The sequence below is a fragment of the Musca autumnalis genome, unplaced genomic scaffold, assembly GCF_047663935.1.
Source record: "Musca autumnalis isolate F117 unplaced genomic scaffold, ASM4766393v1 scaffold_1, whole genome shotgun sequence".
Classification (NCBI taxonomy): Eukaryota; Metazoa; Arthropoda; class Insecta; order Diptera; family Muscidae; genus Musca; species Musca autumnalis.
The window spans coordinates 20,007,514-20,029,001 of record NW_027411644.1 but is presented as its reverse complement, the minus strand read 5'-3'; the positions used below and the strand labels follow the sequence as shown (position 1 = coordinate 20,029,001).

At 36.7% G+C, this 21,488-nt stretch overlaps 2 protein-coding genes across 2 annotated transcripts; both read left to right on the top strand.

Annotated features, from left to right (window-relative positions):
• The first annotated feature begins 1,391 nt into the window (after positions 1-1,391).
• Positions 1,392-2,886, top strand: LOC141391581 (uncharacterized). The gene is made up of 4 exons (XM_073964454.1): positions 1,392-1,493; positions 1,567-1,838; positions 1,932-2,623; positions 2,690-2,886. Exons 1-4 carry the CDS (start codon positions 1,392-1,394, stop codon positions 2,884-2,886), a joined length of 1,263 nt encoding a protein of 420 aa, XP_073820555.1.
• Positions 2,887-9,012: 6,126 nt separating this feature from the next.
• Positions 9,013-20,998, top strand: LOC141394629 (uncharacterized). Its single transcript, XM_073969328.1, has 4 exons — positions 9,013-9,430; positions 9,506-9,780; positions 19,997-20,688; positions 20,759-20,998. The coding sequence occupies exons 1-4, from the start codon at positions 9,329-9,331 to the stop codon at positions 20,953-20,955; spliced, it is 1,266 nt and encodes a 421-aa protein (XP_073825429.1). The 5' UTR covers positions 9,013-9,328; the 3' UTR covers positions 20,956-20,998.
• Positions 20,999-21,488: the final 490 nt, after the last annotated feature.

The following is a 21,488-nucleotide window of genomic DNA, read 5'->3' as shown; positions in this document are numbered from 1 at the left end:
TCCATCTAGGGCATCAAAATCTATAAAATATAGAGAATTTTTATATAATTGCTGAAAATCTGGTCAGTATCCGCTAAACTATTGGGAGTTGAACCAGGTAACCTTTTGCAAAACTCGTCCAAATAAAGTTCTCAACGATTCTTTAGAACATTCTGAAACTCTAAAATGCTTACTTCATGTTGTTTCAGCGGTATTTTGCATCATATCTTTTACAACACGTATTTCAAACACAGTGCACACCAACCGTTTATTCCCGCATTTCGGATTTCATCACATTATTGACATATTTATTTAATGGTCGTTGAAAAATATACTGAAAACAACGTGATAGAGGCATTTTACAACAATGACATGTTCTGAAGAGTTGTGTATTATATTCCAGGGAATATTTTTCCAAAAGAAAATATTCAGAAAAAATTCACGGTTTTGGAGATACGGTGCGAAATGTATAAAAATTGTGGAATTTTTGCATATATTTTGAAATTTGAGGCAATAAATGTAGTTTTTCGAGTTCATTAATGTTGCACAGTGGAATATGTTCCGTTCGTTCATTTGGTGATTATTGTACTGTTTTATTTATTAATCGTATTGGCGCACGACCAAATCAAAGTTGTATTATCATCACATGTTGACAAAAAATATGCGGAATCATGTTAATAATTTGCGATACCCAAATGTTTACAGCAGCAATCATCCACTTAAGAAATTGATATCAATACGGCGTCCATATTTTGATAATAGAATTCGTTGGCAGCACGTTAAAGAAATACAAGACAAATTTTGCGTCAGATGTTGAGTGACTTTAAGAAATGGCTAACATGCATATACATATGTATGTATATTTAAGTGTGTATGTGTGTACATAATAGAGGAAGCAACGTAATTATTAACGTTGATCGGATATGAAAGGAAATTCGAAAACTATCTTATCTTCGAGGGGTAAAGGTCATTGAGCGCTGATACAAAACTGAATGAGTTCCTTCCAGAATAAATACTACGAGAATTTAAAGGACATTTTTGAAGATTTTTTCAAGGGATATCATGAGCGATGTTATGGCGTTTGTATACATCAAAACATGCCACTAAGTATCCTCTTCATTGGTAATATTTTCATGCAATATCTATTTGTTGAGAGATCGATGGTTAGTTGTCCCCTTCATGGGTAATCTTATCATTCGTTATTTTGTCGTCAGAAGTCAATCGTGTGTTTTTCGAACGATTTCTTATCAATTATCAATTTTGATACAACACTTATGTGTGCGAAACATAACCAGTCGTGTCTAAGAAATTTCGCATAAAATGTCGCAACAAAGCTAAGAACAGTTTAATTGAAAGTTAACTATTTGCCGTGTTCGGAGTAGAAAGAGTTATTTGCAGAAGACGACGCAAACATGAGTATTTATAATGCCGATGAATTGGTGGCACCATCATGGATTAATCAAGAGTTTTTGGAAAAAGTTTTAACACAATACGAAAATAATGTTGATGTTGAGGTAGGTTGGAGAAGCAGTCACTTTGCCACATTACTGAAGCTATTTATAATTTAAAACATTACACATCTTCCAGGTTGTTCAATTCGATTTAAGCCCAGCCAGCATGAAGGGTGATCATTATGCCAGTATCATGTTCCGAGGCAAGGTACAATATCGTTTCGATAAAAATGCCAGTGTCAAAAACAAGTCGTTGATTATAAAAACTTTGCCCATGGATGGTCCCAAACGTGAAATGTTAATGGAATCGTTTCTTTTTGAGACTGAAATCGACATGTATTCCGAAACATTGCCGAAAATTGAGAAAATCTTAGCCGATTGTGGAGAACCAACCAAGATGTCAGCAGAGTAAGTAGTGCAACTATTTGTTCCTTCTTGGATGGAAAGAAGGGTTTTGGGGGTTTTCAATGAAAAGCTTTTCACATCTGTTTCTCCTTTCAGACTTATCTATCATGCCTTGGAACCCCACAAAGTCATTATTTTCGAAGATCTGTGTGATTCGGGTTACGACACGATACGTTCACGTTTTCTCAACGAAGATGAAATCAAAGCTGTCTACAGTAAATTGGCAAAGCTACACGCAGTCTCCTATATGTTGGGTCACAGTGAAGAACATGAGCTGGTGACCAAATATAAATATGGCATCCTAAGCATGGATAGCCCCCAATTAGAGCAATTAATGGAAGATGGCGTTCGCAATTTTATTGATATGCTATCGTGTCATGACGAATTCGATGTTTACTATCAAAAAGTTAAAGCCATGAAGGATAAAATCAATCCATGCAGTAAACAGCTATACCAATCCTATCAGCTGAACCAGGGCAAAGGTGATATTTTCGTATTGAATCACGGTGATTTCCACATGAAAAATATGATGTTCCGTTTCAATAAAAGGAATCAAATGGAAGACAGTATTATGGTCGATTATCAAATCAGTTGTTATGCCCCCTCAAACATTGATTTGGTCTATTCACAAATTATGATGCTTAGTCCAGAATTGCGGTTGAAACGTCATGAGCTGATGCAATACTATTTTACGGAATTCATAAGGATTTTGAAGAAAATCGGCTATCAGGGAGAGTTGCCATTGTATTCGGATTTCCAAATTTCCGGTTTGAAATATAGACATTTCAGTAAGTATTCTAGTTTTGTTTGTTTTTCAAAACAAAAGTGTATTTTAACAATTTATTTTTGTTTAGCCATCTCTTTGGTGGCCACATTCTTGCCAATGGTTGTTGGTTTTATTGGCAAATCTGCTGAGGAATTGAAGAATATTGATACCACCAAACAATTTGAAAATCCCGATTTGATGACCATGGTTTATCGTACACCGGGATTTATCCAAGAAGTTCGCAAATTTATGCCCATTTTGTTAAGAGAAGGCTATTTGGATTAGTGTTACATTATGTTCTGAATTTATTTTTGTTGTTATGTTTTCTTTTTTTAATTCGTAAATTTTTTGTTATTAATGTTATTTATTGTTTATGTAAAATTGTTCATAATATTTATGAAATTTTACGTACTTTACATGTTTAATAAAGTTAATAAAAATATATGTACATACATTTTTAAATCATGTCATCGTTTAATTGAATTCAAATCAGAGTGGGTCATGGAAGAGGAGGTACAATTGCAGACACGATTTTCAGGGGTTTGAATGCTCTTGAACTAGTAAACCAATTTTGGGAGATATATCAGATGCAAAATCCGGCTACGGGTACAATTTTTTTAAATTTATGTTAGAGGAGTCCTAATTCGTTTCGTTTGACTTCAAACAATTTTATTAATCATTTTTTCGAGTCATACGAGTTCAATAAGGGACACAAGTCCCGAAATATTTTTGAGGGAATTTTTCTTAGGGACTTCAGAATATTCTTAAAAAATCCACGTCTAAGGAACTTCAGAATATTCTTAAAAAATCCACGTCTAAGGAACTTCAGAATATTCTTAAAAATCCACGTCTAAGGAACGTCAGAATATTCTTAAAAAATCCACTTATAAGGAACTTCAAAATATTCTTTAAAAATCCACGTCTAAGGAACTTCAAAATATTCTTAAAAAGTCCTCGTCTAAGGAACTTCAGAATAATATTAAAAAATCCTCGTCTACTTTTTATCACCGAGTCCGAACGGCGTGTCTTAAAACAGCATTTGTAGAGAATTTTAAATAAGGGGACAATATTGGTTTCCTGTTTTTTTGGACTATCGAAGCATTTCAGTTGCATTTTGAGTTTTAGCGTAATCTGAAACCTACAAACAAATTTTAGAGCGGAACCTTTTCTGGTCAAATTTGTGACTATCATCAGTAAGTGATCTTGCGTCGCACAATGGTTCAGAAATCGATTTCCCTGGCCAAAAATCAAAATTTTGTTTTGTCAAAGATATTTATTTTCTATATGGAATTCGATAGTAAACATATTGAAACTAAGGAAACCAAAAAATTAGGTCAAAATATTGCAAGGTGTGGGCGTGGTGTGCCCCTAAAGACGAACATTTTCCCCATTTTTGGGAAATACGTAATTTTTGCAAATTTCTGGAGAAAGACGTAGCTATTTCTCGGAAACTATAACATATGTTGTGTTCATTGTTTTTTTGTAAGGTAGTAATTTTGTTTGTTTGGATTGTGGCCTTTAAAAATCGTTTTAGTAAATAACCGTAGCGTTTACACAACATGATCTATTTTATTTTTCCTCCGATACTAAATTTTATGAAGTTCCAAATTTAGTGGACTAGAACTTTTGTGGAACAACATGGAACAAAGTTCTGTTTTCACAGAAAGATGCCCGAAAGTCTCCTCTTTTAGCCCATATATACTTTTGTACCCGTCCCGTTCCGTTCGTTTAACACTTTTTTCAATTTATTGAAATTACATAGTTAAAATTGTGTGTTTTTCTATATTTTTTCTATATGAATTACAGCTTTTTGATACAAATTAAAATTTTTTTGAGTATATGAGTTTTTATACTAGTTATATAAGTTTTATTAAACCCCAAGGAGTATTTTTTTAATTTTTGAAAAAATTCAAATTCTTTTGTAAAATTTTTGTTTACAATTTTTTTGAAAATTTTTTTTTCGAAATTTTTTCTTTATTATTTTTAGTTTTTTGGTAATTTTATTGTTTATTTGTTGGTGTTTGACCATCATTAATACATAGGAAGATATAAAAACCACAAAAACACGCATATTTTGATGAAAAATAGTTTAAAAAACCCAAAAGTTTAATTTTGACCTTGAATTTCTCTGCAACTGTCAGACCGAATTTGACTGCCTGTGATTCGTCTGAAAGCTGATTGTGTTATCTGTCTAACAAAAAAAGAATTATGAAAATATCTCTATCCGTTCAAAAGTTACAGAATTTTGACCAGGAAAAACCCATTCTGAACCACTGTGCGTCGAAGATATACAAAAACGTTCAATGGAAGTGATATTGTCACCGCAAGATATGTTGGACGCTTTATGAAAATGTGGCGCCCAACGTGTGTTTCAGCACCCAAATCGTTTGAAAAGGAATCTCATAAAAAAACATTTACCGTAACATTTATACAGAAACCTAATATTGATTTCCAGTGTTCACAAAACTGTTCTACCATAAATTTGTCAACATGAGTCCATGTTTTGGTATAGTCCCCATATGACGGTACCTCTAAATTTTCGGTACTTTGAAGATTTTAGGTACAGTTTTTGACCGAACTACCTGTAATTTGGCATATGAGGTTCCCACTGGTCACAATACTTCTCGACCAAAAATTGTCAACATGGGACCATGTTTTGGTATAGCCCCCACATAACGACGCCTCCCGAATTTCGTTATTTTCAGGACTTTAGTTAGATTTTTTGACCGAATTATCTGTAGTTCGACATTTGATGTTTCCAGTAGTCTGAAAACTTCTCCACCAAAATTTGTGAACTTAGGTCCATATTTTGGTATAGCCCCCACATAACGATACCCTCGAATTTCGGTATTTATAGGATTTTAGTGAGTTTTTTTGGTCGAACTGCCTGTAGCTTGACGTTTTAGGTTTCCAGTGTTCACAAAACTGTTCCACCAAGAATTGTCAACATAGGTCCATGTTTTGGTATGGTCCCCAAAGGACGGTACCTCACAATTTTTGGTATTTGGAGGATTTTAGCTACATTTTGTGACCGAAATATCTGTAATTCGACATTTGAGATTTCCAGTAGTCACAAAACTTCTCCACCAAAATTTTTCAACATAAATCCATGTTTTGGTATAGTCCTCATATTTCGGTATTTTTAGGATTTTAGGTAGATTTTTTGACCGAACTACCTGTAATTCGACATTTGAGGTTTCCAGTAGTCTCAATATTCAGTCACACATTCATATAATACCTCCCGCTTTTCGATATTTTCAGGATGTGGGCTTCAGTTTTTGGCTGAACTACCTGTAATTTGACAGTTGAAATTCCTATTGGTCACAAAACTTCTCCACCAAAATTTATTTTGGTAAAAAAAAAAATTAAAAATTAAAATTTTGGGTTTTGAAACATTTTTTGCATGGCCTGTAGAGCTTGTAAAGTCCAGAAGCCGAATGAATTTTTAATAACTTTGTGAAAGGCTAACGTATTTTCTTTCAAATTTCGTATGTAAATTCAAAATCCGCTTATTAGAATTAGAGATATGGCCAATTTATTGAAATAACTCAATAATTAATAGTAGTTATACGCACCTGTGGCCAGAAATTAAAAATTTAATAAAATCAAAATTATAGACAATTTTGGGGAATTTGAAATCAATTATTCAATACCGTTAAAATCAATTTTACTTTTTATACCCTCAGCATTTATGCTAACGAGGGTATATACACTTTCATACGGGCAAAATGTGCCTCATCGAAATAATGGTTTTTGACCCCGAGTATGTTTGGACGAAATGTGTTTCAGACAATTTGGAGTCGATTGAGCAATGTCCGTCCGTCTGTCTGTCTGCCTGGCTGGAGCGCACGATAACTCTCGAACGGATAAACCGATTCGGTTCAAATTTTGGCTTTCGTAATATTTTACCCAAACTTAGTTTAAGTTCGAAGATGGGCTATATCGGTCCACACCTTCCGGTACCTCCCCCACAAAAGTTCGAAAATGTTCGGAAAATTTGTGCGTACGATGACTCTTGAAGGGAGTAACCGATTTGGTCCATACTTTGCCCATCGTGAAACGTGTACCAGACTTAAATAAGGTTTCAATATGGACTCAATCGGTCTACTCCTTCGGGTACCTCCCACACAAAATTTCGGATAAGTTCAGTTTAGGGCCATCTCTCGAATCGCCTTGATTTTTAAATGGATTTATTTAGCTCACCCCGTTTTTATTTTAGCAACTTGTATTCACTGCCCTCCATACGACTGTACAAGTTTCATCAGGGACAAGTCCATACTTCCTGAGAAAATAGCCTGAAAGTTGCTAAAAACCCCTATGACACCGTGTGAGGTAGTTGGAGGGCAAGATAACTCTCGAACGGATCTGCCGATTCGGTCCAAAATTTGGCCTTAGTAATATTTTGTCGAAACATGGTTTAAGTTTGAAGCTAAGTCATATCGGTTCATTGAGGTACCCCTACAAAAGTTAAAAAATGTTCGGAAAAATTGTTCGTACGGTAACTCTTGAAGGGAGTGGCCGAATTGGTCCATACTTTACACACCCTAATATTTCTACCAGATATAGATCAGGTTCAAATATGGACTATATTTGTCCACTCCATCCGGTATATTCCATACAAAATTTCGGATAAGTTCACTTTAAGACCTGATACCGAATCACTTTGATTTTTGTTGAAGCAACTTGCATTCGCTGCCTCAATTACGATGGTAAAAGTTTTTTCAGGGGCAAGTCCATACTTCTTGAGCAAACAGCCCGAAGAGTGTAAAAATCCCCTATGGCACCATATGTTTTGGCTGGAGATCCACTTCCATAACGTTCAATGTCGATCCATTTCTTTTAGTGTCTCCTCCGCAAAACTTTTGATCTTTATTCCTAATCAACATTTTTGTCGGTTCAGACGTCCTAAATACATACGTATTTTGGGAAAAAATTGTTTCAATATACACAGGCTGAGGGTATATCTCTGTCGGCAAAGCCGACTGATACTTTTTTACTTTTTGAAGAGGGTTTTTATAAATAGGCATCGCCTTTAAAAAGAAGCTTTGTACAATTAATATGATCTATAGTGGAGAGTCTAAAATAACTTTTGCGGATTTTAATTTATTGAAATGGATTATCAAACATTGTTTAATATAAAGAAATGTATGAATGAAAATTGCAATTTGAATTTATTTAATAATTAATATTTATCATAGGTAAATATTAACGAAAATTAAATTTTCCTTCAATATTACAATTTTTGGTTTTCAATTGTATTTTACTTGGCCTATAGAGTTTGTAACGTCGAGAAACCGAATGAATCGTTAATGACTATGTGGATGGCTAATGTATTCTCTTTCAAACTTCCTGTGTAAATTCAAAATCCGCACATTAGAATTAGAGATATGGCCAATTTATTGAAATAACCCAATAATTAATAGTAGTCATACGCACCTGTGGCCAGAAATTAAAAATTCAATAAAATCAAAACTATAGGCAATTTTGGGGAATTTGAAACCAAATTTTTAATGTCGCTAAAATAAATTTTACTTTCTGAAGAGGGTTTTTATAAATAGGCATCGCCTTTAAAGGGAAGCTATGTACAGGGGAGAGTCTAAAAGAACTTTTGCGGATTTTAATTTATTGAAATGAATTATCAATCATTGTATAATATAAAGAAAAGTATGAATGAAATTTTCAATTTGAATTCATTTAATAATTAATATTAATCAAGCGCAAATATAAACGAAAATTAAATTTTCCTTAAATATTAAAATTTTTGGTTTTAAAAATTTATTTTGCTTGGCTTATAGAGTTTCTAAAGTCCAGAAGCCGAATGAGTCTTCAATGGCTTTGTGAAAGGCTAATATATTCTCTTTCAAACTTCCTGTGTAAATTCAAAATCCGCATATTAGAGTTAGAGATATAACCAATTTAGTGAAATAACCCAATAATTAATAGTAGTCATACGCACCTGTGGCCAGAAATTAAAAATTCAATAAAATCAAAACTATAGGCAATTTTAAGGAATTTTAAACAAATATCGTGATATTAATTCCATGGAGAAGCCAAAGAAAATTCATGGCTATGCAGCAATACTATACAATTAACAGTAATCATACGCAACAACGGACAAACATAATTTTGATTGTAGTTTACAATTTTGCTTAAAATTTTCACCAAAAAAACTTTGATAAGTTGTATTAAAAAGACATTTTAGATACATTTTCTGACCTAATTTAGGCAGGGGTATCCGTCTATCTACATTATCTATTTTAATTGTTTGATAGGTGACGAAATTTTAATTATATTAACGAAAACAATATTTAATCAATTGCAAACAAAAATCTTTCACTTTGATGCCAAAAAGTTCTTCGTAACCATGACATTTCCTTTTTTTAATAACAACCAACCAACATTCATAAGTAGGTATTTTGATTAGTTAGTATGTACATATCTTAGATTACGTTTGTCAAAATAATAGATCAATGTTACCTAACAATCTTATCGTTTAAAAAAAATGGAAGAAAGCAGACGGAAGAAACTGATTATCAAATAAAAGGCGATGTTCTAACGGTTGCCGACCGAACGAACTAATTGACGACAAAAAAAATAATATTCACGAGCATAGGGCTCTGATGTTAAAATAAATTTCGCATAAAAGGTGACACGCGACAATTCAAATTTTCATTTAATTTTTAATTTTTGCCAAAGTCAAAGCCCTGTGTGACCAAGCGCGCAAAACATGAGTATCTATAACGAAGATGAATTAGTGGCACCGTCATGGATTAATAAAGAATTTTTGGAAAAGGTTTTATCCAAATATGAAAATAATGAAAATGTTGAGGTAGGAGGTGATAGCTTTGAAATTTAATATAACAAGAACATGTGTTCATGTCTTTGTATGTTTACATTGCCTTAGGTCATTAAATTTGATATGAGCCCCGCCAGTGTCAAGGGTGATCACTATGCCAGTATTATGTTCCGTTGCAAGGTTAGTTATCGTTTTGCCAAAACGGCCAGCAGTGTTAAGCGTTCGTTGATCATAAAAACCCTACCCATGGAGGATGGTATGAAACGTGAAATGTTAATGAATTCGAGATTGTTTGAAACCGAAATTGGCATGTACTCGGAGGTGTTACCAAAAATTGAAAAAATCTTAGCCGATTGTGGTGAGCCAACTAAATTGTGTGCAGAGTAAGTAGAAATGGTAAATTTCAACTAAATTAAATGTTTGACGGATTGTTTTGCTAAGGCGATCCAAACCTTTGATACACAGACAATTTCGTTATTAACGTAATGTTTGTTTAACTCGGGATAGGCAATTTTGCGAGCTAGTCCAACTTTAAACGGTTAGAGGTATTCTCCACTTGACCTTTAAAAAGTTTTAAGTGTCGGAACATAGTAAACTTTAAGAAAAATTGCCATGAAAAAAATAGTTCCAAGTTGCGGGAAATGGTAGAAAAAGGATGCTCGTGGAGGGCATGATATATTCTGAAATACTATAGCAGCAATTTCAGGTGGAAAATATCTTTGACCACTGGGAACACCAAATACTTAATTTTTGCTAATTCGGTCTGCTAAATATATAAAAAAAAAAACAAGTAAAAAAGTGTCAGTCGGCTTTGCCGACAGATATATACCCTCAGCCAATGTGAAGTGAATGCATTTAAGGTCTCTTCAGAATTTTGTGGCCCTTTTTGGACATTTGAACTTGCCAACAAAAATGTGGATTAGGAATTAACTGCACTAAGACACAAACCTTTGTGGGGGAGGTACCCTTAGGGAGGACCGATATGGGCCATTTTAGAAGTTAAACTAAATTTTGACAAAATATTAGGAGATCCAAAGATTGGACCAAATTGGTTGCCCCATTCATGTGATATCGTCCTAGCATTTTAGTGACATTTTTTAAATATGTAAGTTACAGACACTTTAAAGCAAGTGGCACAATAAAAACTAAGTTTGGATTTGAAACTAAGTTAGGATATAATATGACGAAGACCAAATGTTGGATCAAATCGGTTGAACAGTTCGAGAGTTATCGTGCTCTCCATTTGGTGACATAGGGATTTTTTACACCTTTCGGGCTATTTTACTAAGAAATATGGACTTGCCCTGAAAAAACTTTTACCGTCGTAATGGTATCAAAGTGATTCGACAGCAGGTCTTAAAGTGAACTTATCCGAAATTGTGTGTGAGAGGTACCAGAAGGAGTAGACAAATATAGTCCATATTCGAACCTGATCTATATCTGGTAGATATATTAGGATGTGCAAGGAATGGATTAGATCGGTCACTCCATTCAAGATTTATCGTGCGCACAATTTTTCCGAACATTTTTTAACTTTTGTGGGGGAGGTACCTGAAGAAGTGGACCGATATTACCTATCTTCGAATTTAAACTATGTTTGGACTAAATATTACGAAGGCCAAATTTTGGACCGAATCGGCAGATCCGTTCGAGAGTTATCTTGCGCTCCATCCACCACACACGGTGTTATAGGGGCTTTTTTTGCATATTTAAGGCTATTTTCTAAGGAAGTATGCCCCTGATGAAAATTGTACCGTCGTATGGGGGGCAATGAATACAAGTTGTTGCAACAAAAACCAAAGCGATTCGAGAGCAGGTCCTAATCTGAACTTATCCGAAATTTTGTGTGGGAGGTACCCGAAGGAGTGGACCGATTGATTTTGGAACCTCATTTAAGTTTAGTAGAAATTTCACGATGTGCAAAGTATGGATCAAATCGGTTACTTCCTTCAAAAGTTATCGTGCGCACAAATTTTCCGAACACTTTCGAACTTTTGTGGGGGAGGTACCGGAAGGAGTGGGCCGATATAGCCCATCTTCGAACTTAAACTAAGTTTGGACAAAATATTACGAAAGCCAAATTTTGGATCGAATCGGTTAACCCGTTCGAGAGTTATCGTGCGCTCCAGCCAGACAGACAGACAGACGGACGGACATCGCTCAATCGACTACAAATTGTCTGAAACACATTTCGTCCAAACATACTTGGGGTCACATTTTGCCCGTATGAAAGTGTATATACCCTCGTTAGCATAAATGCCGAGGGTATAAATACCGGAAATATCCTGAAAATACCTAAAATCCGGAGGTACCGTTATATGGGGGCTATACAAAACCGTGGACCTATGTTGACAATTTTTGGTGGATACGTTTCGTGACTACAGGGAACCTGAAATGTAAAATTACCGCTGTTTCGGTAAGAAATTGTAGCTAAATACCTAAAATCAGGAGGTCCCGTTATATGGGGGCTATACCAATCTGTGGACCTATGTTGACAATTTTTGGTGGATAAGTTTGGTGACCACTTACTTACTTACTTAGCTGGCCCATTACAGAACATTTGTTCTATAGGCCGAACTAAGAAAAGATCTCCAATTCTCTCTATTTGTTGCTTCGCTTTCTGGAATACCGCGCCTTTTCATCTCATCATCCACTTGTTTGCGCCATCTATTGCTTGGCCTGCCAATTCTGCGTGCACCGCCAAGCGGTCCGTGTTTATACACCTTTTTAGCGGGGTCATCATCGCTCATTCTTGTGATATGGCCTAGCCAACGCAATCGCTGCATCTCGATACGTTTAACAATATTGATGTCGTTGTACAGCAGATACAGCTCGTGGTTCATGCGACGTCGATATTCACCGTCAACGCAGATTGGTCCGTAGATCTTTCGAAGAATTTTTCTCTCAAACACACCAAGCACTGCCATGTCTGCTTGCGCAAGTACCCAGGCTTCGGAGCCATACATCAGCACGGTTAGTATCAGTGTTTTGTAGAGCGTTATTTTTGTTTGACGAGATGTGGCTTTGTTTTTGAACTGCTTACTTAAACCAAAGTAGCATCTGTTGACCAATATAATTCTTCTTTTTATTTCACAACTGATGTCGTTTGTTGTGTTTACGGAGGTGCAGAGGTAGACGAAGTCTTTTACTACCTCAATATTATAGGAACCAACTTCCACAGTCGGTCCGAGCTCAATGGACGCATTGCGCGTCGACACAGCTTGGTCTTCTCACCGTTTACCGCCAGACCCACTTTAGCAGATTCTCCTTCGACCTTCATAAAGGTATCAGTTACTTATTTTACTGATCGGCCTATGATGTCTATATCATCAGCATAAGCAAGTAACATGTGACTATTGGTGTAGATTGTGCCACTTCTTTTGACGTTTGCCTCTCGTATAACCTTTTCCAGTAGGATGTTAAAGAGATCACACGAAAGGCTGTCTCCTTGTCTGAAACCTCTTTTGGTACCAAACTCTTCGGAGAGGTTCTTTCCTATTTTAACTGAGGACCTCGTGTCAGTTAAAGTCATTTTGCAAAGACGGAAGAGCTTTGCGGTGATACCAAATTCAGACATGGCTTGGAATACCTTTGAACGCAGCGGGCTGTCGAAGGCTGCTTTATAATCGACAAAAAGGTGGTAGGTGTCGATCTGCATCTCTTGGGTCTTCTCCAGGATTTGCCGCAGGGTAAATATCTGGTCAATGGTGGACTTGCCAGGTCTAAAGCCGCACTGGTATGGTCCAATTATCTCGTTGACCATAGGCTTTAGTCGTTCGCACAATATCCCTGACACGATCTTGTAGGCAATAGGGAGTAGACTTATGTCCCTATAGTTAGAGCATACAGTCTTATCTCCCTTCTTGTGGACGGGGCACAGGATACTCAGGTTCCAATCGTCGGGTACTCGTTCTTCCTGCCAGATGGTGCTAACTAGCTGATGAATACACCTTATCAGCGTGTCGCCTCCGGTTTTGAACAGCTCGGCTGGTAAGCCATCGGCTCCTGCTGCCTTATTATTCTTCAGCCGATTTATTGCTGTCTTTACCTCATCTTGGCTGGGCGGTATACATTCAATACCATCTTCTGGGATTGGGACTGTGGTATCTTCGTCGTCTTCGCTGCTATTGGATACCAACAGTTTTGAAAAATGTTCTTTCCATATCCTGAGTACACTATCTGTATCAGTTACCAAATTACCTTGCTGGTCTCTACAGGAGGATGTACCTGTACCAAAGCCATCAGTTTGATGCTTGACTCTTTGGTAGAATTTTCGGACTTCATTCTGGCTCCTGTACATCTCGATTTTTTCACCCACCCGCTTTTCCATCTCTCTCTTTTTCCTGCGGAAAAGACGTTTCTCCTCTCTCCTTTTCTCCCTGTATCTCTCTCGTGCGCTACGCGTTGCTACGGATTGTAAAGTAGCCTTATATGCCGCATTTTTCTCTTCGGTGGCAGCACGACACTCCTGAACATACCATGGATTCCTTGGTGGAGGTCTCTGGTGTCCAAGTATGGATTTTGCGGCTGTTTGCATGGAGTGGGCAATGCTTTGCCATTGCGCTGATATGTTATCGGGATGAGGAGTGCTTTGATTAAGCAATTGGGCTAGTTGAGTGGAATGTGCTGTGGCTATCTGTTGTGATTGCAGCTTACCGATGTCTAACTTTCGTGTTGTGTCTGTTCGTACTTTGTTTGCTACGTTTATGCGGGTGCGTACCTTTGCTGCAACAAAGTTGTGGTCCGAATCAATGTTTGCGCCTCGGAACGATCGTACATCCAACACGCTCGATGAATGTTTTCCATCTATCACAACATGATCAATTTGATTTCTTGTTTTCTGATCTGGAGACAGCCAGGTGCCCTTATGAATATCGAGATGATTAAATCTGGTACTGCTAACTACCATGTTTTTTGCAGCTGCAAAGTCTATCAGCCTCATACCATTGTCAGATGTTTCACTGTGGAGGCTGAATTTCCCGACTGTTGGGCCAAAGATATTCTCCTTTCCGATTTTGGCATTAAAATCGCCTTGAATGATTTTAATGTCATGGGCAGGGCAACTGTCATATGTTTCTTCTAAGCGCTCGTAAAATATATCTTTGGTCTGTTCGTCCTTTTCTGCAGTGGGAGCATGAGCGCAAATAAAGCTGATGTTGAAGGATTTAGCTTTTATTCGAACTGCAGCAAGTCTTTCATTCACTGGAGTGAAGCTGGATACCAGATGTTTTAGTCTCCGACTAACTACAAATCCGCAACCAAACTCATGCTTTACGTCATGGTTTGGTGACCACTAGGAACCTCAAATGTCAAATTAACGCTATTTCGGTAAGAAATTGTAGCTAAAATCCTCAAAATACCCAAAAACCAGGAGGTTCCGTTATATGGGGGCTATACCAAACCGTGGACCTATGTTGACAATTTTTGGTTGATAAGTTTTGTTACCACTAGGAACCTCAAATGTCAAATTACTGCTATTTCGGTAAGAAATTGTAGCTGATATCCTCAAAGTACCTAAAATCCGGAGGTACCGTTATATGGGGGTTATACCTAAACATGGACCTATGTTGAAAATTTTTGTTGGAGACGTTCCGAGACTACAGGGAACCTCAAATGTCAAATTACAGCTAGTTCGGTTAAAAGTGTAGCTTAAAACCTCAAGATACCGAAAATTGGGAGGTATCGTTATACGGAGGCTTTACCAAAATATGTATCCATTTTGACAATTTTTGGTGGATAAGTTTTGTGACCCTGGGAACCTAAAATGTTAAAATACTGGTTGTTCTGTCAAGAAATGTTTCTAAAATCCTCAAAATACCTAAAATCCGGAGGTACCGTTATATGGGGGCTATACCCAAAACTGGACCTATATTGACGATTTTTGGTGGAGAAGTTTCGTGACTGCGGAAAACATCAAATGTCAGCTTACGGGTAGTTCAGTCAGAAAACGTAGCTAAAACCCCCAAAATACGGAGAGTCGGGAGGTGCCTTTATATGGGGTTAATTCCAAAACATGGACATGTGTATATCGACAATTTTTGATGGAGATGTTTTGTGATCTCTGGGAACCTCAAAAGTAAAATTATAGGTAGTTCAGTAAAAATTTGTAGCTGAAACCCTAAACATACCGAAATTCGGGAGGTACCGTTATATTTCAGTTATCAGGTTCTGTTTCCTCTGGTTGCGCTAATAAAGAATCAGGAGGCAGGTAAGTGGGGTTAGGTGGGCAGCTAAATAAATAAAGGGTGTCATGTGGTAGAAATTCACATTTAGGGGACATGTGTTGTGTATCGTGGCATAAATTCGGGTCCAATACGAATTGTGTCGTCTGCCTCGTCCGTATCTTAACTGGTCTAAAACTACCCGTTTTTGCATGGACAGCTGGCGTTCTTCTGCTGCGATGGATGGGGTGTGGTCCCCAAGTACGGCATTCACACTGTATCTCTGTACTGCATCAGTGTGAACGCTATCCAAGCTGGCCTGATAGGCTCTTTGGTATAGAGGTTCCCGTTTATAGCTTTGGACCTCTCTCTCTCTCTAGATCATGAAGACCTCTCCTGACGTGCTTGGATGGGGGAGCCTGCCCATTAAGTTGTGGCAGGGATGCTCACTGCAATAGTATCCAGGCAGGTATTGCATCGACAGTATCCTGTTGTGTTGATGTACCCTTGTCTTGTCATAAAGATGGTCCACTGGTGTCATGAGGAGGTACTCTGTTGCAGTCCTCGTGTTGTATTCTGGCAGGTTTGTATTTTCTCATAACTAGCCACAGACCAACCTATTGTTTTGTAAGTAGGTCAACAAAGTTTCATTAACTGCTTCCCAAGTGTTTCTGGCCAGCAGCGTGAGGACTTTGTTCATACTTCCGATCTTGTAGCTAACAGCTGTGGCTTGAGCGGACGACTTAAACATGCTATCGAACGTTACACCCAATATCTTAGCGTAATTAGTGGTCGGAATCAGGACACTATCGACCAAAACGATCAGGGGGAGCCTCATTTCTGCAATCCAGGCGGTGAATATTTTCATATTCCTCAGATGAAGGAACTGCACTAAGTCAGCTATGTAGACATTTAACCTATCACATATGTATGTATGTATGTTCGTCATCGACGATTGAACCCGATGCCAAGATCGTACAATCATCCACATACATTACGATCTTTATGTCGTCTGCAGGGTGTGGATTTTCCGATAGGAAGATGTTAAACTGTTCCCACCTTGGGGAACTCTCTGTTTCACCGCACATACAACTTCCATCCATACATATAGTTGATTAACCAACACGTCTAGAGGAAAGTCTTCTCTATATCTTCGAACAGCTTGGCATGATTGACGGTATCGAAGGTCGCATGACTTACGACCGGTTCAGTCGTCGACTGATATGTGTGGCTATGGCGTGTAATGCTATTGTGGTGCTGTGCTTTTCCGGAATCCATGTTGATGTTGGGCAAATTGGAAACTGTTTGTCATCATGGGCAGGAGTAGTGCCTCTAAAGTCGATTTACTTCTTCTAGCATCCCTGCCTAACTTTAAAAGCTGGATAACACGGTCAATTTTCTAGGTTTCTGGCACGATAACGGTGGCTAACGACAGATTGAAGACACTTGTCAAATATCATTGAGATTCCGTGTGAGCCCCACGCTTTGGATGATTTCGGATATCTACAACATCGCTCATCGTGCTCATACCTCCTCGGCTCAAAGGGTTATTATCCGGCGTAGCAAAGACCTCTTCGCCGTTTCACTATCGGGGTGCTCTATAAGTTGCCGGCTAAAATAATACTGGCACCTTTTCAGAAAGTAACAGCCCTTCTTCATTCCTGGATTGGAGAGAGATTTACCACTGCCCATAATTGACTTAACCCTGTACCAAATCCATTGCATTTATTCAGGTGGTCTATACACTTTTCCGCGACGAAGCTCCTTACGCTCATTTGCTACTCTCGTCGTCTATGCTGGGAAATTGTGTCTAATTTCGGGTATTCGACCAGCAGGTATGTAGCGAGTGGCTGTAGCTGTGATGATGTCGCTGAGAAGCTAGCTATCCGAGTCTCTGAGGGAATTAATAGCTCTCTGAAGGGGTGATTGATAAATTCTTTGAACCCTTGCAGCCAATCAATTTTTCCATGGTTCAGAAAAGTACGGCAGTCAGAGGTTATAAGGTCGAGTGGTCTGTTAACGGAGGCTATGATAGGAATAGGGTCTGAGCCAAGCGAAATGATGGGTTGCCAGAACACATCAATCTCCTCTTATCTCCGTAGGGGCGTCTTCGTTCCCGTGCAAAATGTGAAGCTATCAATGTTCTCGGCTAGCGCTTGGTCATTGCTTAGGACGGAATGCCAAAGCTTGGGATGAGCATTGCAGAACGGTTTTTGTATTCCAAAAGCAAACTAATATCAGGTATATAACGCAGGTTACAACTAATCAGCAACTCTATTTCGGTAGTCCCAGACTACGTATGTATCACTAGATTGGTGTATAAGGAAGGTAAGGCCTGCTCTACCGCTTCTTGTATGATACCTTGGTGATACAGGTGGTGTTCTTCCAACTTCTAAAGTTTCCAATTTCGTTGACTTTGTTTCGAAGACCGTTGCAATTGAATGGCAGGAACGACACATTCCCGAGGTGATAAGCAATAACATGTGGTGTTAGATGCTGTGTTTGTTATTGTTGTGGAGATTGCGGAGGTGTCTCGTATTCCGATGACAACGATGAATCCGAGGATGAAGTTACAGCAACATAACTCCAAAGCAGTAGCTCTGGAGGCGACATGCGGTGGATGCGGAAAACGCTGCCATGTTGAGAAAAAATAAATACAAATATTTGTTGAGGTAACGGCTTCTGGTCGAAGATTCCTCCGAGTTAATGCGTTGCATACCATTACGGGTACGGTGTTGCCAGATATGGACTTTCTTGATGTACGATGTGCAAGCTTTCGGCTAAATAGGATATGCCATTCGTACGAAATCGTGTTTATCCGTCATTTTAGTTGATGGCGGCAGGGATTTTTAGAACTTTTCGGTCATTATCTCAGGAAGTATGCAACGTTGTTATATGAATTTTTCCTATAGAAAATTCCATCGATTATCGTTGAATTTTTCCTATAGAAAATTCCATCGATTATCGATGAATTTTTCCTATAGAAAATTCCATCGGTTATCGATGAATTTTCCTATAGAAAATTCCATCGATTATCGATGAATTTTTCCTATAGAAAATTCCATCGATTATCGATGAATTTTTCCTATAGAAAATTTCATCGATTATCGATGAATTTTTCCTATAGAAAATTTCATCGATTATCGATGAATTTTTCCTATAGAAATTTTCATCGATTATCGATGAATTTTTCCTATAGAAAATGTCATCGATTATTGACGAATTTTTCCTATAGAAAATGTCATCGATTATTGATGATTTTTTCCAATAGAAAATATCATCGATTATTGATGATTTTTTTCAATAAAAAATATCGATTATTGATGAATTTTTCCTATAGAAATGTCATCGATTATCTATAAATATTTCCTATAGAATATGTCATCGATTATGAATGAATTTTTCCTATAGAAAATTTCATCGATTATCGATGAATTTTTCCTATAGAAAATTTCATCGATTATCGATGAATTTTTCCTATAGAAAATTTCATCGATTATCGATGAATTTTTCCTATAGAAAATTTCATCGATTATCGATGAATTTTTCCTATAGAAAATTTCATCGATTATCGATGATTTTTTTTATATAGAAAATGTCATCGATTATCGATGAATTTTTCCTATAGAAAATTCCATCGATTATCGATGAATTTTTCCTATAGAAAATTCCATTGATTATCGATGTATATTTCCTATAAATATTCCTATAGAAAATGTCATAGATTATCGATGAATTCTTCCAGTAGAAAATGTCATAGATTATCGATGAATTTTTCCTGTAGAAAATGTCATCGATTATTGATGAATTTTTCCTATAGAAAATGTCATCGATTATCGATGAATTTTTCCTATAGAAAATGTTATCGATTATCGATGAATTTTTTTATATAGAAAATGTCATCGATTATCTATGAATTTTTCCTATAGAAAATTCCATAGATTATCGATGAATTTTTCCTATAAAAATTGTCATCGATTATTGATGAATTATTCCTATAGAAAATGTCATCGATTATCGATGATTTTTTATATAGAAAATGACATCGATTATCGATGAATTTTTCCTATAGAAAATTCTGTCGATTATTGATGAATTTTTCCTATAGAAAATTCCATCGATTATGGATGAATTTTTCCTATAGGAAATTCCATAGACTATCGATGAATTTTTCTATAGAAAATTCCATCGATTATCGATGAATTTTTCCTATAGAAAATTCCACCGATTATCGATGAATTTTTCCTATAGAAAATGTCATAGGTTATCGATGAATTTTTCCTTAGAAAATGCCATCGATTATCGATGCATTTTTCCTATAGAAAATGTCATCGGTTATCGATAAATTTTTCCTATAGAAAATGTCATCGATTATCGATGAATTTTTCCCATAGAAAATTTATTTTTTTCTCCATTTCTCTCTCCCACTCTCTTTCAGTCTCATTTATTATTCTTTGGATCCCCACAAGGTGATTATTTTCGAAGACTTGTGTGAATTGGGTTATGATACAATTCGTAATCGTTTCTTAACCGATGAAGAAATCAAAGCAGTTTTTCGTAAGGTGGCACGCCTACATGCCGTCTCCTATATGTTGGGACACAGTGATGATGCTGAATTGGTTACAAAATATCAAGATGGTTTTATGAATAACAGTATGCCAATGTTGGAACACATGATCACCGATAGCATTAATAATTTTATTGAGTGTCTTGGCAAATATGAAGAATTCGCAGTTTACCATGAAAAAATCGTCGCCATGAAAGATACCTTGAAACGTAAATGTAAAGATCTTTATAGAGCTTACGCCCAAAATAAGGGCACAGGAGATATTTTCGTAATGATTCACGGCGATTTCCATTTGAAAAATATGATGTTTAAATTTAGTAAAAAGAATAAAATGGAAGACCTCATTATGGTCGATTTCCAAGGCAGCTGTTATGCTCCGGCCAACATTGATATGCTCTACTCACAAGTCATGATGATGAGTTCGGAAATGCGTATGGAACGCAACGATTACATGCTGTACTATTTCGAAGAATTTACAAGGATTTTAAAGAAAATTCAATTCAAGGGAGAACTGCCATTGTATTCGGATTTCCAAATGGCCAATTTGAAATATAGGCACTTTCGTAAGTATTGAGGATTTTTGGTGGAAGATTTAAAACATATAATTAATGTATATTTTGTTTTTTTTTTCAGTTATATTTTTAATTGCTTCATTCTTACCAATGATCGCCTTGTTGGCCCTAACTCCAGCTGAAGACCAAAAAGATATGAATCTAGCAAAATTATTGGAAGATCCCAGCGCCAAGTGCCAGTTTTATCATTTACCTGCTTTCCTGGAAGAGCTTCGCAAAATTATGCCGGTTTTATTGAGAGAAGGTTATCTTGATTAGATTTTTAAGTGAATAAAAATAAATTTAAAATCGTCTACATGAATTCGCATTGATGTTCCTTGAAAATTCAGACATAGCTGACGAATAATCTTTTTATTTGAAATGTTTGCCTGTTGGAGCGATGGTCATTTATTATTGATTTTTTATTAATTTCTCGTTTGAGATGAGCTGAACGATCGAAGATGTTTGCATATGAAAAAGGAAATCCGATGAGATTTCCACACAACCACAAAATTATGAGATCGGTTTCAAAGCCAAAACTCATAACTTCCAAAGGTTGTGCTAAAAAGCGTTGGCGTGGAAGTCATGCTGGTTTAATGGGGAAAAAGCTCGTCAGTGCAAAAAGAACTTTGCAAAATCCAAGTTCGATGTCAAGCTTAGTTTCTTAATTAAATTATTCAATAACTTCGATATAAGTTCGAATTTTCGATAATCGATGAATTTTTCCATAGAAAACATCATCGATAATCGATGAATTTTTCCTATAGAAAATTTAATCGTTTATCGATGAATTTTTCCTATAGAAAATGTCA